The sequence below is a fragment of the Ammodytes marinus genome (genome assembly GCF_949987685.1).
Source record: "Ammodytes marinus genome assembly, chromosome: 5".
NCBI lineage: Eukaryota > Metazoa > Chordata > Actinopteri > Uranoscopiformes > Ammodytidae > Ammodytes > Ammodytes marinus.
Window position 1 is genome coordinate 27,689,933 of NC_137234.1, and position 23,753 is coordinate 27,713,685.

General features: G+C 42.3%; 1 protein-coding gene across 1 annotated transcript; it reads left to right on the forward strand.

Annotated features, from left to right (window-relative positions):
- Nucleotides 1-396: 396 nt before the first annotated feature.
- Nucleotides 397-19,536, forward strand: LOC307250345 (dickkopf-related protein 3-like). Its single transcript, XM_080027393.1, has 7 exons — nucleotides 397-671; nucleotides 1,893-2,000; nucleotides 2,446-2,526; nucleotides 6,963-7,055; nucleotides 8,389-8,533; nucleotides 10,521-10,671; nucleotides 18,596-19,536. Exons 1-7 carry the CDS (start codon nucleotides 474-476, stop codon nucleotides 18,615-18,617), a joined length of 798 nt encoding a protein of 265 aa, XP_079883519.1. The 5' UTR covers nucleotides 397-473; the 3' UTR covers nucleotides 18,618-19,536.
- The last annotated feature ends 4,217 nt before the right edge of the window (nucleotides 19,537-23,753 follow it).

Consider the following 23,753-nt stretch of genomic DNA (forward strand, 5'->3'; position numbering starts at 1 on the left):
ATATTTTGTTCTTTCTTCCTTTGCCTTTGTCGTCCAAATATAGTGTCATCTTTTTTTGTAAATAAGAGCACCTATACTTTTTGCCAATCAAGCCATTTTGTAATCCTTTGTTTTTTTAAACGGTGAACCCACTCTTTAAACTAAAAAAAAGTTTAACTTTTCGTCCCACAGTTTACAAGTCCTCATTAACCCCCATATAACCAGCCGTTTGAGTTTGACACGCATTGGGAACCTTTGTTCCACGCCTGTGAACCTGATTCCTCCACCACCACTATAGCACTCCTCAGAGTTTCCAAATAAAACGGATCCAGCTGTGTTGTGTGTGTGCGGCTGTGCGCGCTCGGTGCGTCACACACAACACACACACACACACACACACACACACACACACACACACTGCGCTGACTGTTGCTCGGCAGACGGGCGGGATCTCCGGCACGGCAGTGGGACCGAAGGGAAAGAAGAGGATAAAGATGTCCGGTGGTATCATGCTGACCCTGCTGACGGTGTTTGTGAGTTGGAGCTTGTTGCTGGCGACCACCGGCGGCCAAGGCACAGCGCGGAGCCGGGAACTGGAGCGGCGGGTCCCGGTCAGCCTGAACGATATGTTCCGTGAGGTGGAGGAGCTGATGGAGGACACGCAGCACATACTGGAGGAGGCTGTGGACCAGGTCTGCGTCACGGTTATTGTTCCCCCATCCATACAAGGGCAGTGGAGAGAGTGATAGAAAGCTTAAATAACTTGTCATCTAAGGCTTCCAGACATCCAACTTATTAGAACAGCGTTCGGCGCACACCTTCGTTTTGATGTAGCCTCTGTTGGCAAATGCAGCAGGGAACTAAAGTTTCCATGCCGGCTTAATTTCTGACAAGCAGAGGGGTAAAGGAAAGTAAGCACACTCACTCATACTGTACTCAGACCTGCTTGTTCTGTACTTGAATATTTTTCAAGCTATTTACACTCCACTACAATTCAGTGGGAAATATTTTACTTTTTACTCCACTAAATTCATCTGATAACTCAAGTCACTACTTCACCAATTACGATTTTTGCACACTCAACATATGAAGGGTTTGTAAAATATTGCATATACTACCCAACAGTATAGTTTGTAACATTATTCGACAAGTTGATTGACAAAACGTAATTTTCTATTGACGATTTTGATCATTTTTAACGGTAATATGCCAAAGAGTTAGATTTCAAGAGGTCTAATAATAAGTCATGTGATGTTTCAATAGTCGGTGTCAGGTTTGGGATCATTTGTGAATGACTGAAGTTTTCCCCTCATGTCATCCAAGAGATGGGGAATAAATATCTACAGTTATATAGCCACACTGAGGAGAGGTTTCATAACCCCCATAGGGCCTATATGGAAATCTGATGGATGGCCAATGCAATGTGCTTCTTTTGACTTAAAGGTGGAAGTCAGGGATTCTGGAGAACGCTTGTTGTCAAATTCAGTGAATATCTCCTCACGATCTGCTACCTGTCCGTACTGTGTGATATAACAGAATTCTGTGTTATTCCATAGCATAGGCTCTGTAAGCATAGTCAAACGGTGTGTAAACAAAGAGGGCCCACTAGAGCAACTCTATAGCACTCATTTACAGAGCCTAGGCTGTGTAGTAGAACTTTATTGGCAGACTCATGGTCCATATACAACACACATAATAAATATAGACATAAACACAAGAATAATGTGTATTAGTACTGGATTATTTTGCCAGCACACACGCAGTACAAACAGGTAGCGGATAATAAGGAGATATTCACTGATTTCGACAAAACAAATAAGTGATTATGACAACAAGTGTTCTCTAGAATGACTGACTCCACCTTTAAGATGCATGATTGACAGGTGCATTCTAACGTTGAATAATCCCAACAGATAGCTACAGAGAGCGCCAAATCATCCTTTGGGACACTGGATCTGCGTCCTCATCACGTTCACAACCAGACCAAGGAGATAGTGCAGGACGGGGACAGAAGTGAAGAGGTAAGGGGTTAACTAACTGACTAACATGTGACTCTCATGACTAAACGCTTTCATCTGTTAGAGTTTTTTTTTTTTTTTATGAGTTGAAGAAAACAGCTTTACCCTTTGAATTTTTCGAGTGGGTTTGGGAGTGGGCTGCATGGGTTGTTAAAGGCAAGGCAAGGCAAGGCAAGTTTATTTATATAGCACAATTCAGACACAAGGCCACTGAAAGTGCTTTACAGGGGCAAGATTAAAATACACAACACACATCAGAAAAGCGAATGAATAAAACATTTAAAAGCAAATGAATAACATTTAAATAAAATAAAAATTACAGGTTAAAGTTTGACCTTTTCACATGAATACATTGCAACAACAACAACAAATAGCTGAATGATTGCTATTCTGTGCCAGGTGTGATATATAACATGTTACTTCCCCCCCCCCCTCCTTTGTTCATAAGGAAACTAATAATCAAACAGGAGAGGTCCACCTTTCACACACCCACATGGAGTTCTCTGGTCATTGGAATGCCGTAGACCATGTGAGTCTTTTGCCCTTGTGTGGACCATTAGATGATGATGGTCCCATCAAGTTGTGATATATATATATATATTTTTGTTAATACACGTGTTAAATCACTCATACAGCAATCACTTAAACAGTAGGCACATTTTATACACTCAACAAAAATATAAACGCAACACTTTTGTTTTTGCTCCCATTTTTCATGAGATGGACTTAAAGATCTAAAATTCATTCCAGATACACAATTGTACCATTTCTCTCAAACATTGTTCACAAATCTGTCTAAATGTGTGATAGTGAGCACTTCTGCTTTGCTGAGATAATCCATCCCACCTCACAGGTGTGCCACATCAAGATGCTGATCTGACATCATGATTAGTGCACAGGTGTGCCTTAGACTGTCCACAATAAAAGGCCACCCTGAAATGTGCAGTTGTGTCTCACAGCAAAATGCCACAGATGCCACAAGCATTGAGGGAGCGTGCAATTGGCATGCTGACAGCAGGAATGTCAACCAGATCTGTTGCTCGTGCATTGAATGTTCATTTCTCCACCATAAGCCGTCTCCAGCAACTTCGCACAGCCATTGAAGAGGAGTGGACCAACATTCCACAGGCCACAATTGACAATCTGATAAACTCTATGCGAAGAAGATGTGTTGCACTGCATGAGGCAAATGGTGGTCACACCAGATACTGACTGGTTCTGAGTCCCCAGACCCCCAATAAAGCAAAAAAATGCACATTTCAGAGTGGCCTTTTATTGTGGACAGTCTAAGGCACACCTGTGCACTAATCATGATGTCAGATCAGCATCTTGATGTGGCACACCTGTGAGGTGGGATGGATTATCTCAGCAAAGCAGAAGTGCTCACTATCACACATTTAGACAGATTTGTGAACAATGTTTGAGAGAAATGGTACAATTGTGTATCTGGAATGAATTTTAGATCTTTGAGTCCATCTCATGAAAAATGGGAGCAAAAACAAAAGTGTTGCGTTTATATTTTTGTTGAGTGTAACACAGGTCTCCCAGTCATTCAGCTTTGCAGTAATTGCCAGTTAACATTTTGAGTATCCCGGCTCATTTTCATCCAATCAGGAGACAGAGCACTATAAAGAGGCGGGTCTCTGTGCCCGTGATCGATGAGTCGCTGCTCTCCATCGCAGCACTATCTGATGAAGACGGCTGTGTGTTCATGTGGTGGTGATGTAGGGACGAGGGAGGGGACTGCTAACTGCTAGTCACTGACAGAAAGTTAGCTAAAAGGACCATATCACTTACTGCTCCTTTAATTCAGATACAATGTAGCCTACTGACTCACTCGTCGTCTTAAGAGCCTTTGATTGAATGGTGGAGTCAGCTATTCTGGAGAACGCTTTTTGTCAAAATCAGTGAATATCTCCTCATGATCCGCTACCTGTCCCTACTGTGTGCTTGTGCATGCTATACATTTTTTTTCAATGTTAGACATGAATGGTGCTAGCTATGGTAGGCTCCTTTGTGTACCAGTTTACAGAGCCTTGGCTGTTTATTAACACTGGATTTTGTTCTCTCCATCGCACCCACACACAGGTGGCGGTACTTGAGGAATTCAATTCACTGATTTTGACGAAAAGCGATTTTAACAACAAGCATTCTCCAAAAAAAAAAAAACGCTGACTCCACCTTTAAATGCAACCTTGACCACATTGAAATGGTTTCCCCTCTCAGTGTTGTAAACATTCCCAGTGTTGTCTGGACTGTGGAAGAGAGGAAGAATGCTTGGGTGTGTTGTCTCACCCCACTTCATACAGAATGAGATCATCCAGTGAACAGCGAAAGAAAGCCATTCTATACTTTTCATGGTTCCAACCATTTTGACGTTTGACTCTCACAATGGCGTTTACATTTTTTTTAATCTTTTTTGCTTTTCTGGGCAGAGGCTCAGAAAGTAGTTCTGTTAATAAAGCCTGCATGCTGGAAGGCAGGGGAGACGGCTGCACTTTTAAATGACTAACCGTAAAGACATTTCCCCCTCTCTCTCCGCTTTGAGTCACACTTGAATTACAGTAAACTCTAGGAGAGAGCCGGCAGAGTTGATTGATTCAGCGCTTTTTGTAGAAAATGCAAAGATGTCTGGGATGATCTGTCTGAAAATGTGTTGGTGTTTTTTTAAATCTGTAGGACGGCACTTACAGTATCTCACAAAAGTTTGATAATAATCTGGTGTTAATACACACCCTAGGCTCTGTGAATGGGCATGTAAACAGAGGGTACGTCAACAAAGGGGGCCCACCGTAGCTAGCAACATGCCCCTTTTACAGAGCCTAGGCTATGTATTAACACATTAAATTATCTTTTTCCAGCGCACACAGTACGGACAAGTAGCGGACTGTGAGATCAGAGATATTCACTGATTTTGACCAAAAAGTGATTTTGAGGACAAACGTTCTCCAGAATCGCTGACCCCACCTTTAATAGTTAAAAAGAAACATATCACCAAAACCATACACACTCGAATTCAAGAAACCTAAGCACAGCATGACAAGTCAAGTTAGACATAATTTCCCCCTGCATTCAGAGCGTATGTGAGGGCTTACAGAAATCCAAACTACCTTAAAGTTGACTGATGTATGTGGATGTAACTGAGCTTCATAAGGGATAAGGCAAAATATCTCACTCCTCCAACCGGCATGTGTTATGACACATCGGAATCATTGATGTTGTGCTTTGTGCCGAACAACTGCAACAATGTAACTGGCTACTTAAAACGTGCGGGTTAAACCGAGGGCTTGGCTGCATTTTCACTGGAAAATATCACCGGCTCCTATGCTTAAATGTGCTGTGCTGCTCACTGAGTATGCGTAACTGTCCTTCCTCGTCTTTTTTTTGTTCCTTTCTAGAAAGTAATTTGTGGAAAATATTTTTTTTAAAAGAGAGGCATAAGTTGCTACTGGGGTCTAGGAGACTAATAACATCATGTGGGCATCTGGCTTCTATTAAGATAATTGCAGGGAATTGTGGGTAGTGTGGTTCCGTGGTGGCTGTAGTAGTTTCCGGCGCAGTCTTCTGTTTTCCTCGATAATATCTTGTGTCATGGCAAAAGTTGCAGAAAGTACGAACAGTCTCCTGCAACATTTCTGCAAATATGTGATTATTGGTAAAAGCGCATTGGGGGAAACGTTTTCAAGTTGTGTGTTTAAAAAAAATAAACATATTTTCCATGTTATTTCCAATGAGGACAAAGTGTTCACAGAGGGAGGGAGTGGTCTGAAGTAATAAGGCTTGGTGGAAAGAAAATATGTTAACAACAACCGAGACACACTACTATAGTGAGTCAGAAGATATATTCACTAGAGAACTTCTAATGCTCTTACTGTAGCAGAGATGCATGCAGATCTGTTCCAGTCTCCGTCATTATTTTGAGTGACTCTGTTGATCAACCAAACAGATTGTTCCGTCACGCTCTAAATCCCGCCTGTGACTCAGCCACAGTTCACTCAGCCTCAATCAAGCCCAACTTGGCTGTGTTCGTTGCTGTGCTGATTTCCCATCAGGCCATGCGGCGCACACACACACACACACACACACAAAGATATAGACTAAAAAAAAAGAACTTTTAAACCCCCGAAATGGTGATTTAACAGCGGGGCCAGGGCTGTTTTTGGCAGACACTGTTTCCTCTGACCACTGGAAAAGAGTCCAGTGGAAATCTCATAATATCTGATTAGCATTCCAACACAGTTTGACAAGAACAGCCTGACTAAACTGGTCGGATTGTTGTATACAGAGAAAATAACATGCCAAAAAAACCCTTTAGACCTTTGAAGCAATAAATGATGTGCACTGAACTCCCACTTGCATCAACCCATTTTTTCGTATGGTGTATATTTGCTGCATATAACTTTTGTCCAAATAACGTGTTAAGGAGAGAGAAAAAAAAAACCTGGGTGAGTGGACAAATGTTACCAAAAAGTATTACTGAGTTCCGATCCCCATACTTCCCTGCTTTTAAAAAAAAAAAGATTTAGGATGTCCCAATTCATGTGGTCAGATGCAGCGTGCTGAAAAATAACCAGATGCTCTACTACTACATCCGGTCGTCATTTTTAGTTGTGGAAATCAGCATGCTTTTTTTTATGATGATTCCGACCCATAATCCACTGCACAGCGTAAATTGCGTCACATAGATGGAGCCTCCGTAATGAAAACAACCAGGATGTTATGATGGAATTAATAAGTATTACCCAATTGTCTGCATACTGCATGCAAACTATGTGTATACTTTCTTTGATCCGCTGTAGGATGTCGAAGAGTAAAAAGTATTAAAAAGACAAACTGAGATGATGATTTGCAACAACAACATTTTAGATCCTGAACACAACTCCTGTTCTACAGTCTAGTCCGCCTCACTTCCAATGTACCTTTTTATTTCTTTGCTGCTGTGACCCAGTCTCATATCTCCCTTAGGAATGCATGGTGGACGAGGACTGTGGCGAGCTGAAGTACTGCCTGTATGAGATCGAGAACTCCAAGTGCCTCCCGTGCATTCCAACAGATATGGTATATGGATTCAGTATGTGGTTTATTGTTTGGTCATTTGATTAGTTAAAGCTGCACTAATAGAAATAAAAAATCAACATTGGATCAACATTGGATTGGCTGTGTGTTGACACCTCCTGGTTTCTTTCCAGCGTGCATTTGATTTTAAAATCAAGTGTAAAAAAAAAAGTCTCAACAAAGCACAGACGAGCGTTTAATGATGTTGTACAGTTTATCTTTTGACCTGCTCCCCTTGACTACCAGTGTTGGAGCTAAACTAACCTGAACCAAGGACCTTTGGCCATTTCTTCATTAAAAATTGCACCACAGTTACAGGGACGGTTTCCTGTCACCTTTTCTTGAACCGGAGAGTGAGGCTAAAAGATTAAGATTACATTTTTTTAACTATTCCTTTACACTTATTGGTTTGGCTTTAAGACCTTATTCACCAGTGGAAATATGAAGGTGTATTGAACTTCTAGATTCTATGTAGTATAAATGTGCAATTTTTTTAAAAATCGGTTGTTCCTAGCCTGAGAAAAGGCAGAAAGAGTGCTTTATGGTCTCACTGTCTAACCCTACATTTTACCACATGTGACATCACACATGGGAAAATGTAGGGTTAAGATTAACAGTTAACAGGACAGCTGGGCCAAGGGATAACTGAGGAAAGACTGAGGGAAGAAAAGCCTTATTCATTTTGTTATAATAGCAATTTATAATGACAGAACGCTGGTTCCATTTTGGTGAACTATTCCTTAAACCACCCACAGCTTGTTTGGTTCAGTTTCACTACCCCCAGAAGCCTCCTGTCTAACGACTGCAAGCAGCTGCTTTCAGCTGATCCAGAATGCCAGACAGATAAAGTCAGCAACTAGCCTGTGAAAAAAAAGAGAATTTGCCTGCTGAAGAGTCACATATTATTTCTGTCCACCAGCAATTGGTGTAGACCGAACCAGATCTTAAATAAGAGTGAATAGTGGATAAAATAGTATATACTTCATAGTCATTTGGGTGACCGGAAATGAATTGATGCAAATGTCTACAGTATGTCGTGTTACTGTGTTGTCAGACAATGTGTATTGTTTGTTCCATAACTTGAGATCATGACTGAGAGAATATTGCTTGGTTCCGGTTGCATTGTCGATGCTGTAGCCTAACTGTACTGAATTGTTGGCATCAGCTCTTTTCTCCCTACTCATAAATCATTTGCATCTCGTCACACTTAGTATCCTTGCTTTTAATTAATTAAGTTTATTGAAAAGAAAAAATAGTCAAAGTCTGCCAGTGAAGACTTTATTTAAGTTCACTTGCTTAAGTGTGTCTTGCTTGTGTGTGTGTTTCCCCCACTCAGCCCTGCACTAAGGACGAGGAGTGTTGTTCAGAGCAGATGTGTGTGTGGGGCCAGTGTACAGTCAACACCACCAGTGGAACAGAGGGGACTATCTGTACGGGCCAGAGTGACTGCAGGCCAGACCTCTGCTGCGCCTTCCAACGAGGTGAGAGTCAAGAGAGAAACAACCTGTCGCAGCTATACAGCCATATTCCAGAATAGTAATGAGCATGTTGTTCTAGTCTGTCCAACTCATGTACAATCTTTATTTTTTTCTCCTGTTAACTTTTCCATAATTTAACAACTTTCTCTGAATGTTTCCATAAACTTCTTCCACTATGGTGTACTGTTTGTGTACTTTTCAGCTGCAACAGATTCTGTTTTATTTTTCTATTACATTTGCTTGAAAACACCTAATGCACTCATACTATACTCTATTCTGATAACTAATGCACTGTAGTGCAACAGCAACATGTCCTTTCAAAGCCAATGATGTGATTGTAACGGCTGGAAAGGGAGGACACAGGCGCAGAGACAGTACCAGTTTAAGAGGGTTTATTTAGAAGGAATCTGGCCGTTTTGGGCCAGGCTCTGGAGTGGGCTGGCAGGCATGGGGGTCCAGGGGTAGAATCCAGGGAGACGAGCAGAGGCAGGCAAGAGCAGGCAGGCAGGGGGGGTCCAGGGAGGGAGAGCTGGCTGGGGAGAGCTGGCTGACGAGGGCTGGAGCTGGTGGCAGGAGTCAGGCTGGGAGACTGTGGCAAAAAAGAACAGAATTAGCAACAAGCTAAATGCAGGCGGAACTACAAAAGGTCTAGGTGGCTGGAGAGTTACTGACTGGGTAACAGAGTTTACAATCTGGCAGTGTCTGGAAGGTAGGGCCGGGTATATGAAGAGCAGTTGATTGTTGATTGATGGCAGCTGTGAATGCTGGTAACTGACTCCAGCACACCTGACTCCAACCCTGCAATTACACCAGAACACAGACAAGGGTAAGGGGAAAAAACAACACAAGGGCTTGAGGCCCAAGCAGAATCATGACAGCGATGACTCAAAATGACTCATGCCCTGCGTTCCAAATCATATACTCTTTCTTTTTACTACACTACATAGTGTACAGAAGAGTTTTAGGGCCACAGGAGAGAAAAAAATCAGATAATGAAGATTTTTTTTTTTCATTATGTCGAGAAATGTCAAGAATAAAGACAAATACTCCAAAATGCTATTGGAGTTAGTGGGGCATTTATGTATTTTCAGCATACTACAATTGACGGGCGTGTATTGGGACATCCTAAATCCTTTTCTGACATACTAAATAGTAGGGAAGTATGGGCATTGGAACGCAGGTACAGTTTCCACCGGATATGAAGAAATAGTCCATATCAAAACGTTTATCAAGGTGATCTGTGGATTATTACAGAGTAACAGGGACACAATAAGACCTTAACTATCTGCACACTAAATACCACTAGATATACGTGACCATTTATCTGTTTGAGTATATCCCACTATTTTATTCTTAATTTGGATATCAGCATGTTTTCCATCAGCCTTATACAGTATTTAATACTATAATATTTAATACTGCGATTAATTAAATTGTCCTACAGGGGTCAGTAAAGAGTAACTTAACACTGAAAAAGCTTGTTTTTCACTGCCCACTACTCTTTATTTGAAAGTTACAAAACCATAGCCTCTATCCATAAACAGCACATGGTCAGGTATAATGTAAAGAAAAGGCCACCCAGACTCCAATGGCTAAACATTATAGCTGCAGGATACGCATGATGGGAGCAGTGTAAGAACATGTGCACACTTGTTGTATCAGAGGTTATTTTTAAACTCATTCAAGTCAACTAAAACAACAAAGGATGGAAATGAGACTGGTATTATACGTGTGTGTGTGTGTGTGTGTGTGTGTGTGTGTGTGTGTGTGTGTGTGTGTGTGTGTGTGTGTGTGTGTGTGTGTGTGTGTGTGTGTGTGTGTGTGTGTGTGTGTGTGTGTGGGACCAGGCCTTAGTATCTGATATGGGCTGTAGCTGTTTGCATTGTGTGTAACAGCAGGTTATATTAAAGTTGATGAAGTGTAGCTGAACAGGCAGAGTAAAGAGAGAGAGTTTTTCCATTAATCTATTTTTTTCTTGGGCTTCCTCCAGAGCTGCTGTTTCCAGTGTGTAATCCCAAGCCAGTGAAGGGCCAGTCCTGCCTGAGCCAGCCCAACCTCCTGGCTGACATGTTGGCCTGGGACCAGGAGGGGCCTCGAGACCACTGCCCCTGTGCAGACCACCTCCAGTGCCAACCGCATGGGTGAGAGCGCCTACTACACTCAATCAGTAACCTCTGTTAAATCACTTCTTCTAAACAGTGTTGGGAACGTTACTTTAAAAAAGTAATTAGTTATAGTTACTCACTACTTGTAGAAGCCAAATGTTATCTACAAGTGTCCGTCTGTTATGCACTGTGTGGCCATTAGGTGGCAGTCTAATCTTGCCCTATAAAGGCATGACGGGAACTGATGATTGACAGGTGTTTGACCCGGAAGGGCAAACGGTTTTTGACCGCTATTGTTTTGCATCGCTATGAAGCTGCACTTTGAATGTAAACATTGCACGGTGGAATAAACTTATTGTATGCTACACAAGAAGAATCCGGATGATATTATTTACAACTCAAGAAAGCAAATAGTGAAGAGAAAACAAGCGCGTCAGCCAGGTGATCTGGGTCGAATCATCTCAGTAGCTTGAAGCATCAGCTTAGCTGCTTTAATATTAGTCAAAAACCAGCATTTTGGAATCCGTAAAGGAACTGTTGGCACGTTTGGAACACGGAGGAGAAGCGGGAGGCCGGGAGCTGTGTGTGGAGATTTCGGGAGCAGTTTGCAGACGTCCGTGGATTGGAGACGCAGGAGTCGGAGCTATGCTGCTAACAGCTGATTGGAGCATCGGACCACCGGAGCATCGCACGGCGCCCACCGCACGGAGGTATTTGTAGCGCTACACTCTTTATGGCCATTATTTTTGTGTGCACACATTAGAGACAAAAATCCAATGCATTGGTTTCCGAGGCTGGGGGACAATTGACTTTGCTCTTACTGTTGTTGCGTGCAGCAAACTTTGTACTGACTATTGACATCATGGAGAAACGTGACGAGGTATTGGACACTCACGTTACCGAGACTGTTAGACGCGAAGGTGTGACTAGTGACGCTCAAGCACAAGATGCTAAACGTGTGGTTAAGCTTACTGCTAAAGCACTAGCTGGGAAATTGGACAGGTTACAAAGTGACAGGAAAGCTAAGCTAAACAAGGCAACTAACATCAGAAAATCAATGCAAAGTTTAATGTCAATTGGTGAAAACGTACAGGTACAGAGTGCTCTGGAAAAATTGCAAACACTGTGTGATGAAGCAAAATGCATGCATGAATCATTGTTGTGTATATTGCCCCCTGAGGAACAGGAAACACATAATACATGGTTTAATGCAAAAATGATTTCCAACAATGAGTGTTTTTCTGTTGCTAAATTGTGGCTTTCTTCATACAATGACGGTGCTGTTGAATTGAATGAAAAGGGTAAAGGGGAGGATGAAATAAATCCCCAGGACAGCATTTCCAACATTGCTAGTAGACACTCAAGCCACGGAAGTGTTAAAAGTGGTAAATCAAGCACAACATCCTCTGCCCAGATAAAGGCTGCTGCAGAACGAGCTTCACTTGTTGCTCGTGCAGCAGCTTTAAAGGAAAGTCATGCTTTGGAGGAGCAAGCACAACAACTTAAAAGGAAAAGAGAGAAGTTTGCTATAGAAACTGAAATAGCTGCATCCACTGCAAAATTGGCAGTACTTCAGGCCTCTTATCAGAGAAGCGTTTCTCAAGCAGCCTCAAATGGCATGAATTCCTATTTTGGAAAGGAAAGCAAGAAAGGCGAGGACGTCAAAGGCTTGAATCCTATGGCCAAGGAATACAGACCTGGATCATTGAACTCAAATAAACAACATCAGGAAAACAATTTTGTAGAAACACTCCAGGGTTATCAGCACCAACCAACCATTGATCAGTCAAATGATAAGGAAATACTATCTGCATCTCATCAAATCATTCAAACTCCACCCGGAGACATCTTTACCATCATGAGCAGGCAAAATGAAATAACAGCCACTCTGGTGCAGCAGCAGCAATTAATCTCTCTTCCACCACGAGAAATTCCAACTTTTGAAGGAGATCCTCTACAACAGGGGTGTCAAACTCTGGCCCGCGGGCCAAATCTGGCCCGTTTCAATATTTAATCTGGCCCGCGAACCAATTCGGTAATTCCATTAAATTCGGCCCGCTAAAAAAAAAAAAATATGATTTTTTTTTTTTTTTTTTTTCCTCATGCGGAGCCTGTGCCATATCCGCACGTCGCACACGCTCCCAACCGTTAGGACACTCGCACAGCTTACCACTAGGAATGTCTGCTGAAAGTTCCACAGCTCAGGATTTTAAGCCATGAATTGATGAACTTGCATTGAAGAAAAGATGTCAGTTTTCTAATGGCTGTAAATAGGCCAATCTATGTAGCTAAATAGTATGCTAATATGATGATTGATTGTGTCAACTATCCAAGGATGAATGCTAACATTATCTGGTTTCTAACTTTTGCCTCAAGTTACAATATAGCTCACTAGCTAACGTTAGATAGCCGCTGATAGCCCACCCCTTTCATTTCCAATGGTGGCTTTGCATTTCATTACCAATGTAAAGTGTCATAAATAGTTAACACTGGTGCTGGGTCATGATTCCTATAAAAAATTAAAAAAAAAAAAACGTGATATGTTTTGAAAGTGCAGAAAGTTTTGAAAAATCCAAGAGAAAACATATTGTGGCTCAATCCAGAATGCCTGAGAGCCTTACTGCATTCTAGTCCTTTAGAATTGTTTCACCAGGAACCTGAATGTTGTCTTTTCCTTTAGAAAAATAAAGACATTTCCACAATAAATTGATGCAGAAAAGGCACAGAAAACAGAAACATCTACCAGAATACAGGAAATTAAGTGTTTGACGCACAAAAATTTCTGGGGGAGCACCCCCATACCCCCCACCTATAATTTGTCCCCCAAAATATGTAAACGAAACCTAGCCTATGCCCCTGTATGTACGCAGGTTATATACCTAGATATGTTGTTTGATTTTTGGAATAAAAAGAAGGCATGTCAGTAAGCGACATGTCTGGCCCTTCGTGTGATTATCATGTCGTAATTTGGCCCTTTGTGAAAATGAGTTTGACACCCCTGCTCTACAATATATCACGTTCATAAAGGCATTTGAACAAGGAGTGGAAAAAAAGGCAGAAAAGGCAGATTGTTTGTACTATTTGGAGCAGTTTACTAGAGGTCAGCCACAAGAACTGGTGCGGAGCTGTCAGCACATGGCTCCTGAGCATGGCTACAAAGTGGCAAGGGACCTTTTAGACAAACACTTTGGGAATCAGTACAAAATAGCAACTGCTTATATGGAAAAGGCATTCGCTTGGCAACCAGTCAAATCTGAGGACGTGACAGCACTCCAAGCCTACTCCTTATTCTTACGTGGCTGCTGCAACATCATGGAAGAGCTTGAGTACATGCAGGAACTGGATATGCCAGTACACATGAGAGCCATAATTTCAAAGTTACCATTCAAAATGAGGGAGCAATGGAGGACAATAGCACATGACATCATGGAAAAAACAAAGCAAAGAGCTCACTTTGCTGATATGGTCGTATTTATTGAGCGCCGTGTCAGCATTCTGTCTGATCCCCTGTTTGGTGACATACTGGAGCCAGTAACTATTGTTTCTGGAATAAAGTCTCTCCCCAGGTTTAAATTGCCACCTGGAAACAGTATAAAGGGAAATATTGTGGCTACCACAGTAACATCGATGGACGTATCTGGCGGAGCTATGGAGCCAACATCAGACCCTGAGAAAGTAGTGAAAGCTGGATGCCTTTGCTGTGACTGCAATCACTCATTTGAGGATTGTGAACTATTCAATGGGAAGAAGCACAATGAAAAAATTCAAATACTGAAAGACAATGGAGTTTGCTTCGCATGCTTGTGCGTTGGTCACATAAGCCGAGATTGCGAAAGGCGCTTAACATGTAAAGTTTGTGGTAAAACCCACCCCACTGTGCTCCACATTAAGAGACAAACAACTCTGAGAATGGTAACTGATCAATCTAGCAACCAACCAGCTTCCCTCGAAACATGCGGGCATACAGGGGCCGGTAAGGATCGGTGTGTTTTGTCCATACTCCCTGTGCAAGTGAAGGCTGCAAAGGGAAATCGTACCATAAAAACATATGCCTTTTTGGATCCTGGCAGTTCAGCCACTTTCTGCTCTGAGAATTTAATGCAGAAGCTAAACATCACAGGCAAAAGAATCAACTTCCAGCTGAGCACAATGGGGCAAGTAGCAGTTGTTCCAGCCTACTCATTGAGTGGCTTGGAGATAGCTGAGTTGAATGGCACTCATTTTCATGCTCTCCCAGAGGTTCTTACACAGAAAAGGATGCCAGTGACTCCTGATAGTATGGTGACACCTGAAGAGTTGACAAAATGGCCATATTTGTCAAAGGTGCACATCCCACCCATACACGCAGATGTCGACCTGTTGATCGGAACTAATGCCCCCAAGATATTGGAGCCTTGGGAGGTCATTAACAGCTGTGGGAGTGGCCCATATGCAATAAAAACTGTGCTAGGATGGGCTGTTAACGGTCCACTGAATGAAGAGAGTGATGCTTTGGAGGAGGACCTGCCTGCGGCTACGGTAAACAGGATTGCTGTGTGCAAACTCGAAGAAATGCTGATTAATCAGTACAATCTGGAATTTAATGAAAGGTCGGTAAAGGAGAATGAAATGTCCAGACAAGACCTCAAGTTTCTGGAGATTATGGAGAATTCAGCAGTACTTAAGGAGGGAAGGTATTGTTTGAAATTGCCATTCAAGAGAAAGGAGGTTTATCTGCCTAATAACTTCACAGTGGCAAAGCAAAGGATCCAAGGTCTAAAGAAAAGGTTCCTCCGCAACAAAGTACTTCAATGTGTCAAAGAGAATTTCTATGTTGATGACTGTTTGAAGAGCTTAGCCACTGAAGGAGAAGCTATCCAGATGATAAAAGATCTCAACGTTCTTTGTCGTAAAGGGAATTTTATCTTGGAGAAATGGATCAGTAACAGTTGTGTGGTTTTGCAAACCATCCCAGAGGATCAAAGGGCTAAGGACCTAAAAGATTTGGATCTTGACCGAGACAATCTTCCACTGGAAAGAGCTTTGGGTTTAGAGTGGTGTGTGGAGACGGACTCTTTCAGATTTAGGATGGAGCTCAAACAACAGCCTAACACCAGACGTGGTATGTTGTCTATAACCAGTTCAGTGTACGATCCACTAGGTTTCCTGGCACCTGTCACTTTACTTACCAAAATGATGCAGCAGGAGCTCTGCCGAAGAAGGTGTGGCTGGGATGATGCTTTACCACAGGACATTTTGCATCAATGGAAAGGGTGGTTGGAGGATTTGGAGCTGCTGGCTACATTCAATGTGGACAGGTGTGTCAAGCCAGAGGACTTTGGAGAGGTCAAACAGGCACAACTACATCACTTTGCTGATGCCAGTGAAGGTGGCTATGGGACCGTAACATTCATCAGAATATTAAACCAGGAAAACCACATTCAGGTCATGTTTTTGCTTGGTAAAGCCAGAGTGACACCACTGAAGGCTGTAACTATTCCCCGCCTTGAGCTGACAGCGGCAGCTCTTGCGGTCAGGGTGGACTCATTGCTAAAGGAGGAGTTGAACTTCCAGTTGGACGACTCGATGTACTGGACAGACAGCACTGCAGTGTTGAAGTACCTCAACAATGAAGATAGGTGTTTTCACACGTTTGTGGCCAACAAAATCTCAACCATCAGAGAAACATCTGAACCCTCACAGTGGAGACACGTCTCTTCCAAAGACAATCCAGCTGCTGATGCGTCAAGTGGACTAAAAGTTGCTGACTTCCTGAGGAGCAGCAGATGGATTGAAGGTCCCATGTTTCTTTGGCAACAGGAGGAGGAGTGGCCTAAACCTGTGGTGGAACTCTCGGTGGACTCTAATGATCAGGAGGTCAAAAGGGAGGCAACAGTAAATGCTGTGTGTGACGTTTCTAGTCCTACAGACCAGCTCATTAATTACTTTTCTGACTGGAGGAAGCTTAAAACATCAGTTGCCTGGTTCCTCAGGCTCAAGGCCGTGCTGCTTGAGCGCAGTCAGGGTCAGGGACAAGGAACGCCAAGGAAAAGGGTCACAGTAACATCAACAAGCTGCACTTTGACATTGGATGATCTACTGGGAGCAGAGGTTGCCATAGTTCGCTATTGCCAGCAACAGAGATTCACTAAGGAGATTTCTGACCTGTCATCTGCAAAGGCCATAGTGAGTCGACAGAGTCCAATATACAAACTTGATCCCATTCTGGAGGACGGACTCTTGAGAGTTGGTGGAAGATTGAGCAAAGGAGCAATGCCAGAGGAAACCAAACATCCACTTATTCTAGCCAAGGATCAGCACGCTTCCATGCTTATTCTCAGGCAGTACACAAGAAGACGATGGAGACAAGTGCAGTACCTCTCGGATCTTTTCTGGAAGAGATGGATACGGGAGTACTTGCCCTTACTTCAAGAGAGGCAAAAGTGGCACTGGAAAAAGAGGAGTTTAACAGCTGGAGACATTGTGGTGATTATGGACTCCTCAGCTCCTCGTAGTTCCTGGCCACTTGGCAAGATACTAGAGGTTTTTCCAGATAAACAAGGGCTTGTACGTTCTGTGAAAACTGTGTCTGGTACATGAAATGTAGGAATGTGTTTTTGCTGAAAGGTAACATTTGCTTCTTCTTTTTTTTGATTGTTTGAATTGTTATGTCAGCTGCCACTAACAATTAGGGGGCGGTGTGTAGAAGCCAAATGTTATCTACAAGTGTCCGTCTGTTATGCACTGTGTGGCCATTAGGTGGCAGTCTAATCTTGCCCTATAAAGGCATGACGGGAACTGATGATTGACAGGTGTTTGACCCGGAAGGGCAAACGGTTTTTGACCGCTATTGTTTTGCATCGCTATGAAGCTGCACTTTGAATGTAAACATTGCACGGTGGAATAAACTTATTGTATGCTACACAAGAAGAATCCGGATGATATTATTTACAACTCAAGAAAGCAAATAGTGAAGAGAAAACAAGCGCGTCAGCCAGGTGATCTGGGTCGAATCATCTCAGTAGCTTGAAGCATCAGCTTAGCTGCTTTAATACTACTTGTTCCAAAAAGTAAGAGTTAGTAACTTAATTACTTTGTATTAGAAGTGACTAGTTATCAGGGAAAATAACTATTTGCGTTACTGTAAAAAAAAAAGAAAATTGCTATATGTCAAAGAATTTGGATTTTTTTGAGCAGTTTTCACATGTCAGTCGAAATGAGTAGAACAGACCGGTCGGCCTACTTGTACATAACCTTCCATATTTATTGCACATCAACAGACAGCACGAGGTTTATCCTGCACTTCAAGTAGGCCTAAGCCTATTTTGTACTCAATAAAAGTAAACAATTCTTTGACCTTGGAAGTAGTGCTTATATCTCCACCTTTGTAGTAGAGGAAACTGGTGGATGTAGGCTACCGTTAGCGGCACGCTGATCTGCTATATCACTGGATTCACTTCAGGGGTGTCGGCCAAAAACGTCAGACTATGAAGCATGAGACGATGAGAGGAGGAGTAAGGATTTATCCTCTGTTTATTTCTTCTTTAACATGCACAGCAGCATACAGATCCTGGGGAAAGAACAATAGCAACTCCGCTCGTGATGACACATTAAACAGCTGTTGCATTGAATAAAACACATCTTAAAACACTATAAGAAATAACAAACACTGTAACCTATAGAAAACGAAACCCACCCGGTCTCCTCACTAGCAGTTTGTGTATGGAGCCAGGGGTGCGTTCGGATTACACAGTTTATTCAATCAATTCATAGTAACGCACCGCATTTAACGTTCAGTAACGATAACGGCTTTGTAACAACGGAAACAGTAATTAGCCTATTTAGATTACCCCGTTACTGAAAAAATAACGGCGTTACCTAACGCCGTTATTTTAAACGGTGTTATTCCCAAAATTGCTTCTAACATACATTTTTACAGACTTGCTTTTTTTTGTCTTTGTTTTCTTCTTTCATCTCACAGGCGTGGCTCTGTGTGTGGATAGTAACTCTGGGGATGGAGAGAGCACTGGGAAGCTATACATGACCCTGTCCAGGACCAGGAGCTGTAATAGCAGCCTTACCAAGCATTCACCAAAGAACGGCCCACCTGCCCATCAACACCGTATCACATAACAGGATGTTGTTTAAGGACAGCAAGCATTGCACTGTATCATGCCTTACTGCCTATAATGTATCATGAAGAAAAAAAAATTCCCCGTTTTGACTGAGGGCCAAGAAGAGCTGGGTTTTAGGTGATTTAAATATGGACACAGGTGGTGGGCTGCATTTCTTTTTTTTGTGGAGTGGACGAGAGGTAATACAGCACTACCACCACCAGAGGGCAAACGCCTCTGACACTTCTCTGTGTGTCAAGCAGGAAGTATAACCTGAGAAATACACATAAGAATACATGGAGGACATGTTCAACAGTGCAGACTGATACAGATCTCTCTCTCTCTCTCTCTCACACACACACACACACACACACACACACACACACACACACACACACACACACACACACACACACACACACACACACACACACACACACACACACACACACACACACACACACAAATGGTCGGCTACACATAGGCACTAGAGGCCACATTCTGTGTTTTTCCACTAAATATCTAAAGGCCAGCAAAGTACACTAATTATGAAATCGGACGGTATGAGTTTTTCACATTAGTTTTAGCAGTCTTTTTGCTCTTCTTAATCCATACTTCCTTTTTAGATATGTCTGTATATTTTGAATGGATGCGTTTTTCTATTCTGCATTTGATGTCTTATCATGCAACACATCCTAAACAAAATTCCCAGTGGGGAAAAAACCAAAGACCCAACCAAAGAGTCTCTTATATCATGATTCTGTATATTTGTGTTCCAGTTATTAAATGATAAACCTGTTTAACCTTGGCTTTGACAATATCAAACCATTTCTGTTGGTTTTGGTTGCACTACATTACCCAGGAGCCTCATCCACCTTTTCTTCAGTGGACACACCAGCAAAAGCTTTGACCATTTGAGTTTGGTAATGTTTTCATTTCAATAAGGCACTATACCGTATCTCATAATGTACCCAAAATCCAATTGCAAACGAGGTAGGTTTTCCCCTGCCATGGAAAAACACTGTACATATTCCGCGTCGTAAAGGCTGGATTACCAAACGTGCAAGTGCATAGGTGCCCCTGCCCCGTAGCCCTATAGGTTATCCAATGTCCCAGGTTCAGTGCATGCAAATCATACATCGGTATTCTCAATTCAAAATGTATTTTATATGGTAATTCTGTCTTTTAGAGAGACCCTGTGAAATTTAGTTTTAAAAGTATTTATTATTTTAACCTGGGGCCTGTTAGTATTATTTGTGTGTTGTTTTGTTTTGTTCAGTTGCTGTATGTACAGTTTGGGTGGAGGAGGAAATGCTTGCCCTGGGGCTAAGAACGGTTTCATCTGGTCCTGTGACCAAGGCACCTGATATCACAAATGGAGATAAGATGTGGCTGTTCATTGCTAAAATAGCTAGGTTTCAGCAAATTCAGAAAAAGTGTTGTTGTAGGCCTAATTCATTCATCAGCCTCAATATTAAGTAGAAAAAATGTGTAGTTTTTCTTGAAGTTTGTGTTTCTAATGAATTCAGATTTTTGACACCTTTCTAAACATGTGAAAAAAACAGTTGAGTACCCTTTGACCATACTATGGTCCATTGCCTTCCATTCAAAACACATTTATTCATCTCCCTGGAAACAAATGTTAATGAAGGTTATTCTCAAAGTTATCCCCCACGGCCGCACACGTGCGTGCACAGCACATGTATTTGTGCCTGTACATGTGCACGAACGTGCATAAACAGAACAGCTAGCTTACGATTCCCATTGTATTTTGTATTGCTCTGATTCGTGCATGTAAGTGCATGTGCACACATACAAGCATGTACGTGCGTGATTTCACATAAACAGTCACGCATGCTCATCCAAGTGCACGTGCACAGGCTGGTGTAACAGCTAGCTTGGGATTACTAGCCTCTTGTTTTGTTTTGTTTTCGATCTGAAGGGGCAGGTGGGACTCTTCCCAGCTCTCTTTTGGCCCTAAGGGTCCTCTCCCACTAGACCATCCGTACCGTGCCAACGTAAGTTTGCCCCATAAAGTCTGGTTTGTTTGACCAGTGTGAGTGCTACCACGCTCAAGCACGGTACACTTCCTCGGCCCTGGCACAGTTTGTCACATTTCTTCAGCTGTAGTTCTGATTTTCCCAGGCCACATCCCATGACCCTTTGCTGTTTTCACTGAAAAACACAAAGATTCTTTCATGCCTGAGTCTGCGGTATTTGACCTTGTGTTTTGCAAACACGAAATAATGCGATCACAGACACATCACGTTGTTCTTATTAGATCTATTTCACCGTGCATTTTAATTCATTCATTAATTTGAAGCAAATGCATAAACACATGTATCTTTACTTCTGATCTCTGACATTTGGACCCCATTGTTTCAATTAGAGAGAATATTGACGTCAAATGAGTCACAGTGACGACGCAGGGCTTGAGCAGAGGTTGTATCTGTTAATTCAGCGTAGACGCCAGCCGTGGTAAATTTGAATCACTCTGGTGCCTGTTCCAAGACACTTGGCTGTGTGTAGCTGCAGAGAGGTGACATCCAATTACAACATTACAGTCAGTGCAACCTTTTTTGTTGGTTTAATAGGTAAGACAACATTTATCATGAATTCGCCCTTAGTGCTTATTCTATGCTTACTAAGCAATTATGCTGTTAAACAAATCCAGTATAGGTAATAGTAATAGGTATGTAGTGACGTTTCTCAAGTTTTCTTGGTTCCAATAAACATCACTGGTGACTGACTGCAGACTAGATTCTAACAACGCTTGAGTCCAAAAAATATAATGTCCAGAAGTTTGTTGAGTTTGCAAAAAAGGTCTTGGGTTTATTTTGTACAAAAATCAAAGAAAACGGACTTAGAATGCTTTAAACAAACAAAAGAGCACGATGTGGACTAAGACATTGTAGAAAAACTTTTGCTGGTTTAATCAGCCACACCTGGCATCTGTCCATCTCCATTATATACCTATAGGCACTCAAGACCTGCAGAGGTCGCCAAAAAACAAGTATTGCACACAAATATTAATAAACAGAATATGGCTCCTACACACCGGCCCCTAATTGTATTATGTGTGTAACAATTACAATTATATAAATCAAAATAAGAAGGAGCTACTATATGTGTGCTGAAATACATCTAAAATAATACATTATTTCAAGTTCATTTCAATCTTCTGTCTCCAACAGCAGGCATATCTTGGTTACAGGTCGCTCAAGAACACTTGTCCTCGTCTGTAGTTTGACAGAGCGAACGAAACCATTCCAGTCAGCAATGGTTTCCTTTATCCTGGCAAGCAACCAAGAGCCACGGGGTGCTGTTGAATCCACTATCATCAACACATCTCCAACTTCAAAGTTCCTTCTTACTGCACGCCACTTTTGTCTTTCCTGCAGTAAGGGCAGGTACTCTTTCGTCCAGCGCTTCCAAAACAGCTCTGCTATGTACTGGATCTGCTTCCAGCGACGTCGAGCATAGAGGTCTGATTTTTGAACGAGTCCTGGGGGCAAAGCAGGCTTGGTGTTCAGGGGGAGAATGTGATTAGGTGTCAGTGCTTCAAGATCATGTCGATCAGCTGAGACAGTTGTTATAGGCCGACTGTTAAGAATTGCCTCCACTTCGCAAAACACAGTACAAAGGCCTTCATCATCGAGAGTTTGTTGATGCAAAACTGAACAGAGTATGCATCTCACCATTCTGATAAGTCGCTCCCACACTCCACCGTGATGAGAGGCAGCGGGGGGGTTGAAACTCCACTTCACTCCATGCTGTAGTAGGGAATCTTGGACTTGGTGTTGATTCAGTGTTAAAAGAGCTTTCTTTAACTCTCTTTCCGCTCCAACCAGATTGGTTCCATTATCCGATGTTAGATGTTCCACTTTTCCTCTTCTGCAGATGAATCTCCTTATTGCATTTATACAGGAGTCTGTATCAAGTGAGGAGCGACCTCCAAATGCACTGCTCTGCTTGACATGCAGGTGAATATGACACCGTATATTTTAACGAGGCTTCTTGCTTTCTTTACCTCGATGGGCCCAAAATAATCAAGTCCAACATTTGTAAATGGAGGATTATCTGGCATTAGTCTTTCAACAGGTAAACCTGCCATTTTTTGTTCTCCTGGTCTTCCTCTTACGCGCCTGCATACAACACATTTGGAGATGATCTTTCTTACAGCAGCATTTGCACCTGTAATCCAGTATTTCTGGCGCAGCTGCGAGAGAACATGGTTCCTTCCATTATGACCAACATTTTCATGTATTTGGCTAAGGATAAGAGAGGAAATATGCATGCTCTTTGACAGAATAATAGGATGTTTGCTTTGTTGAGGCAAAGCTGATCTGTCAAGTCTACCTCCCACTCTCAAAATCCCATCCTCCAATACTGGGTCCAACTTGTGAAGGGGACTTGATCTTTTGACACCAGATGGCGCCATTTCCAATCTGGTCATCTCTTCTGGGAATGTGTGTATTTGGCAGAAACAGATGATTGATTGTTCTGCGATTTCAAGATCATCAATAGTTATGTTTTGTTCACTTATAGCCTTCTTTCCCATCTGCTGTGAGTGAGTCTCTTTACTTTGTGATCGTGTGTATGGGCGGTTGACACAGGATTCCTTTTCTTTTCTCTGTTTTGCTAGATATTGCAAGACACTTTTTAACTTTGATATCCATGCCACAGCCTTTCTTAACTTCAGCCAACAGGAGAAATAAGAGAGCAGTTGGTTGGTGGGGTTATCTGTTTCCTTCCAAACAGTATCATGCACAACCAACCTGACTTTGACTTCAGGGTCATCTGGATTAAGTTCAGGGGATTTCATGGGTGCATTTGACCTTTCACTCATTGGCCTTAACAGGAAAGTTGGTCCCTGTATCCATCTTTTTCCTTGCACAAATCTTCCAGCACTTAGTCCTCTGGATGCATCGTCGGCTGGATTTAACTTTGTCTCCACATACTTCCATTGTGATAGATTTGTGTTGTCTCTGATTGTTGACACTCGATTTGCAATGAAAGTATGGA

Bases quoted from the DNA above. Each gene is read 5' to 3' on its own strand.
- LOC307250345 (XM_080027393.1), top strand. From the start codon at position 474: ATGTCCGGTGGTATCATGCTGACCCTGCTGACGGTGTTTGTGAGTTGG. The intron at 2,001-2,445 runs GTAAGGGGTTAA...TTTGTTCATAAG, and splicing joins ACGGGGACAGAAGTGAAGAG to GAAACTAATAATCAAACAGG. The intron at 10,672-18,595 runs GTGAGAGCGCCT...TTCATCTCACAG, and splicing joins CTCCAGTGCCAACCGCATGG to GCGTGGCTCTGTGTGTGGAT.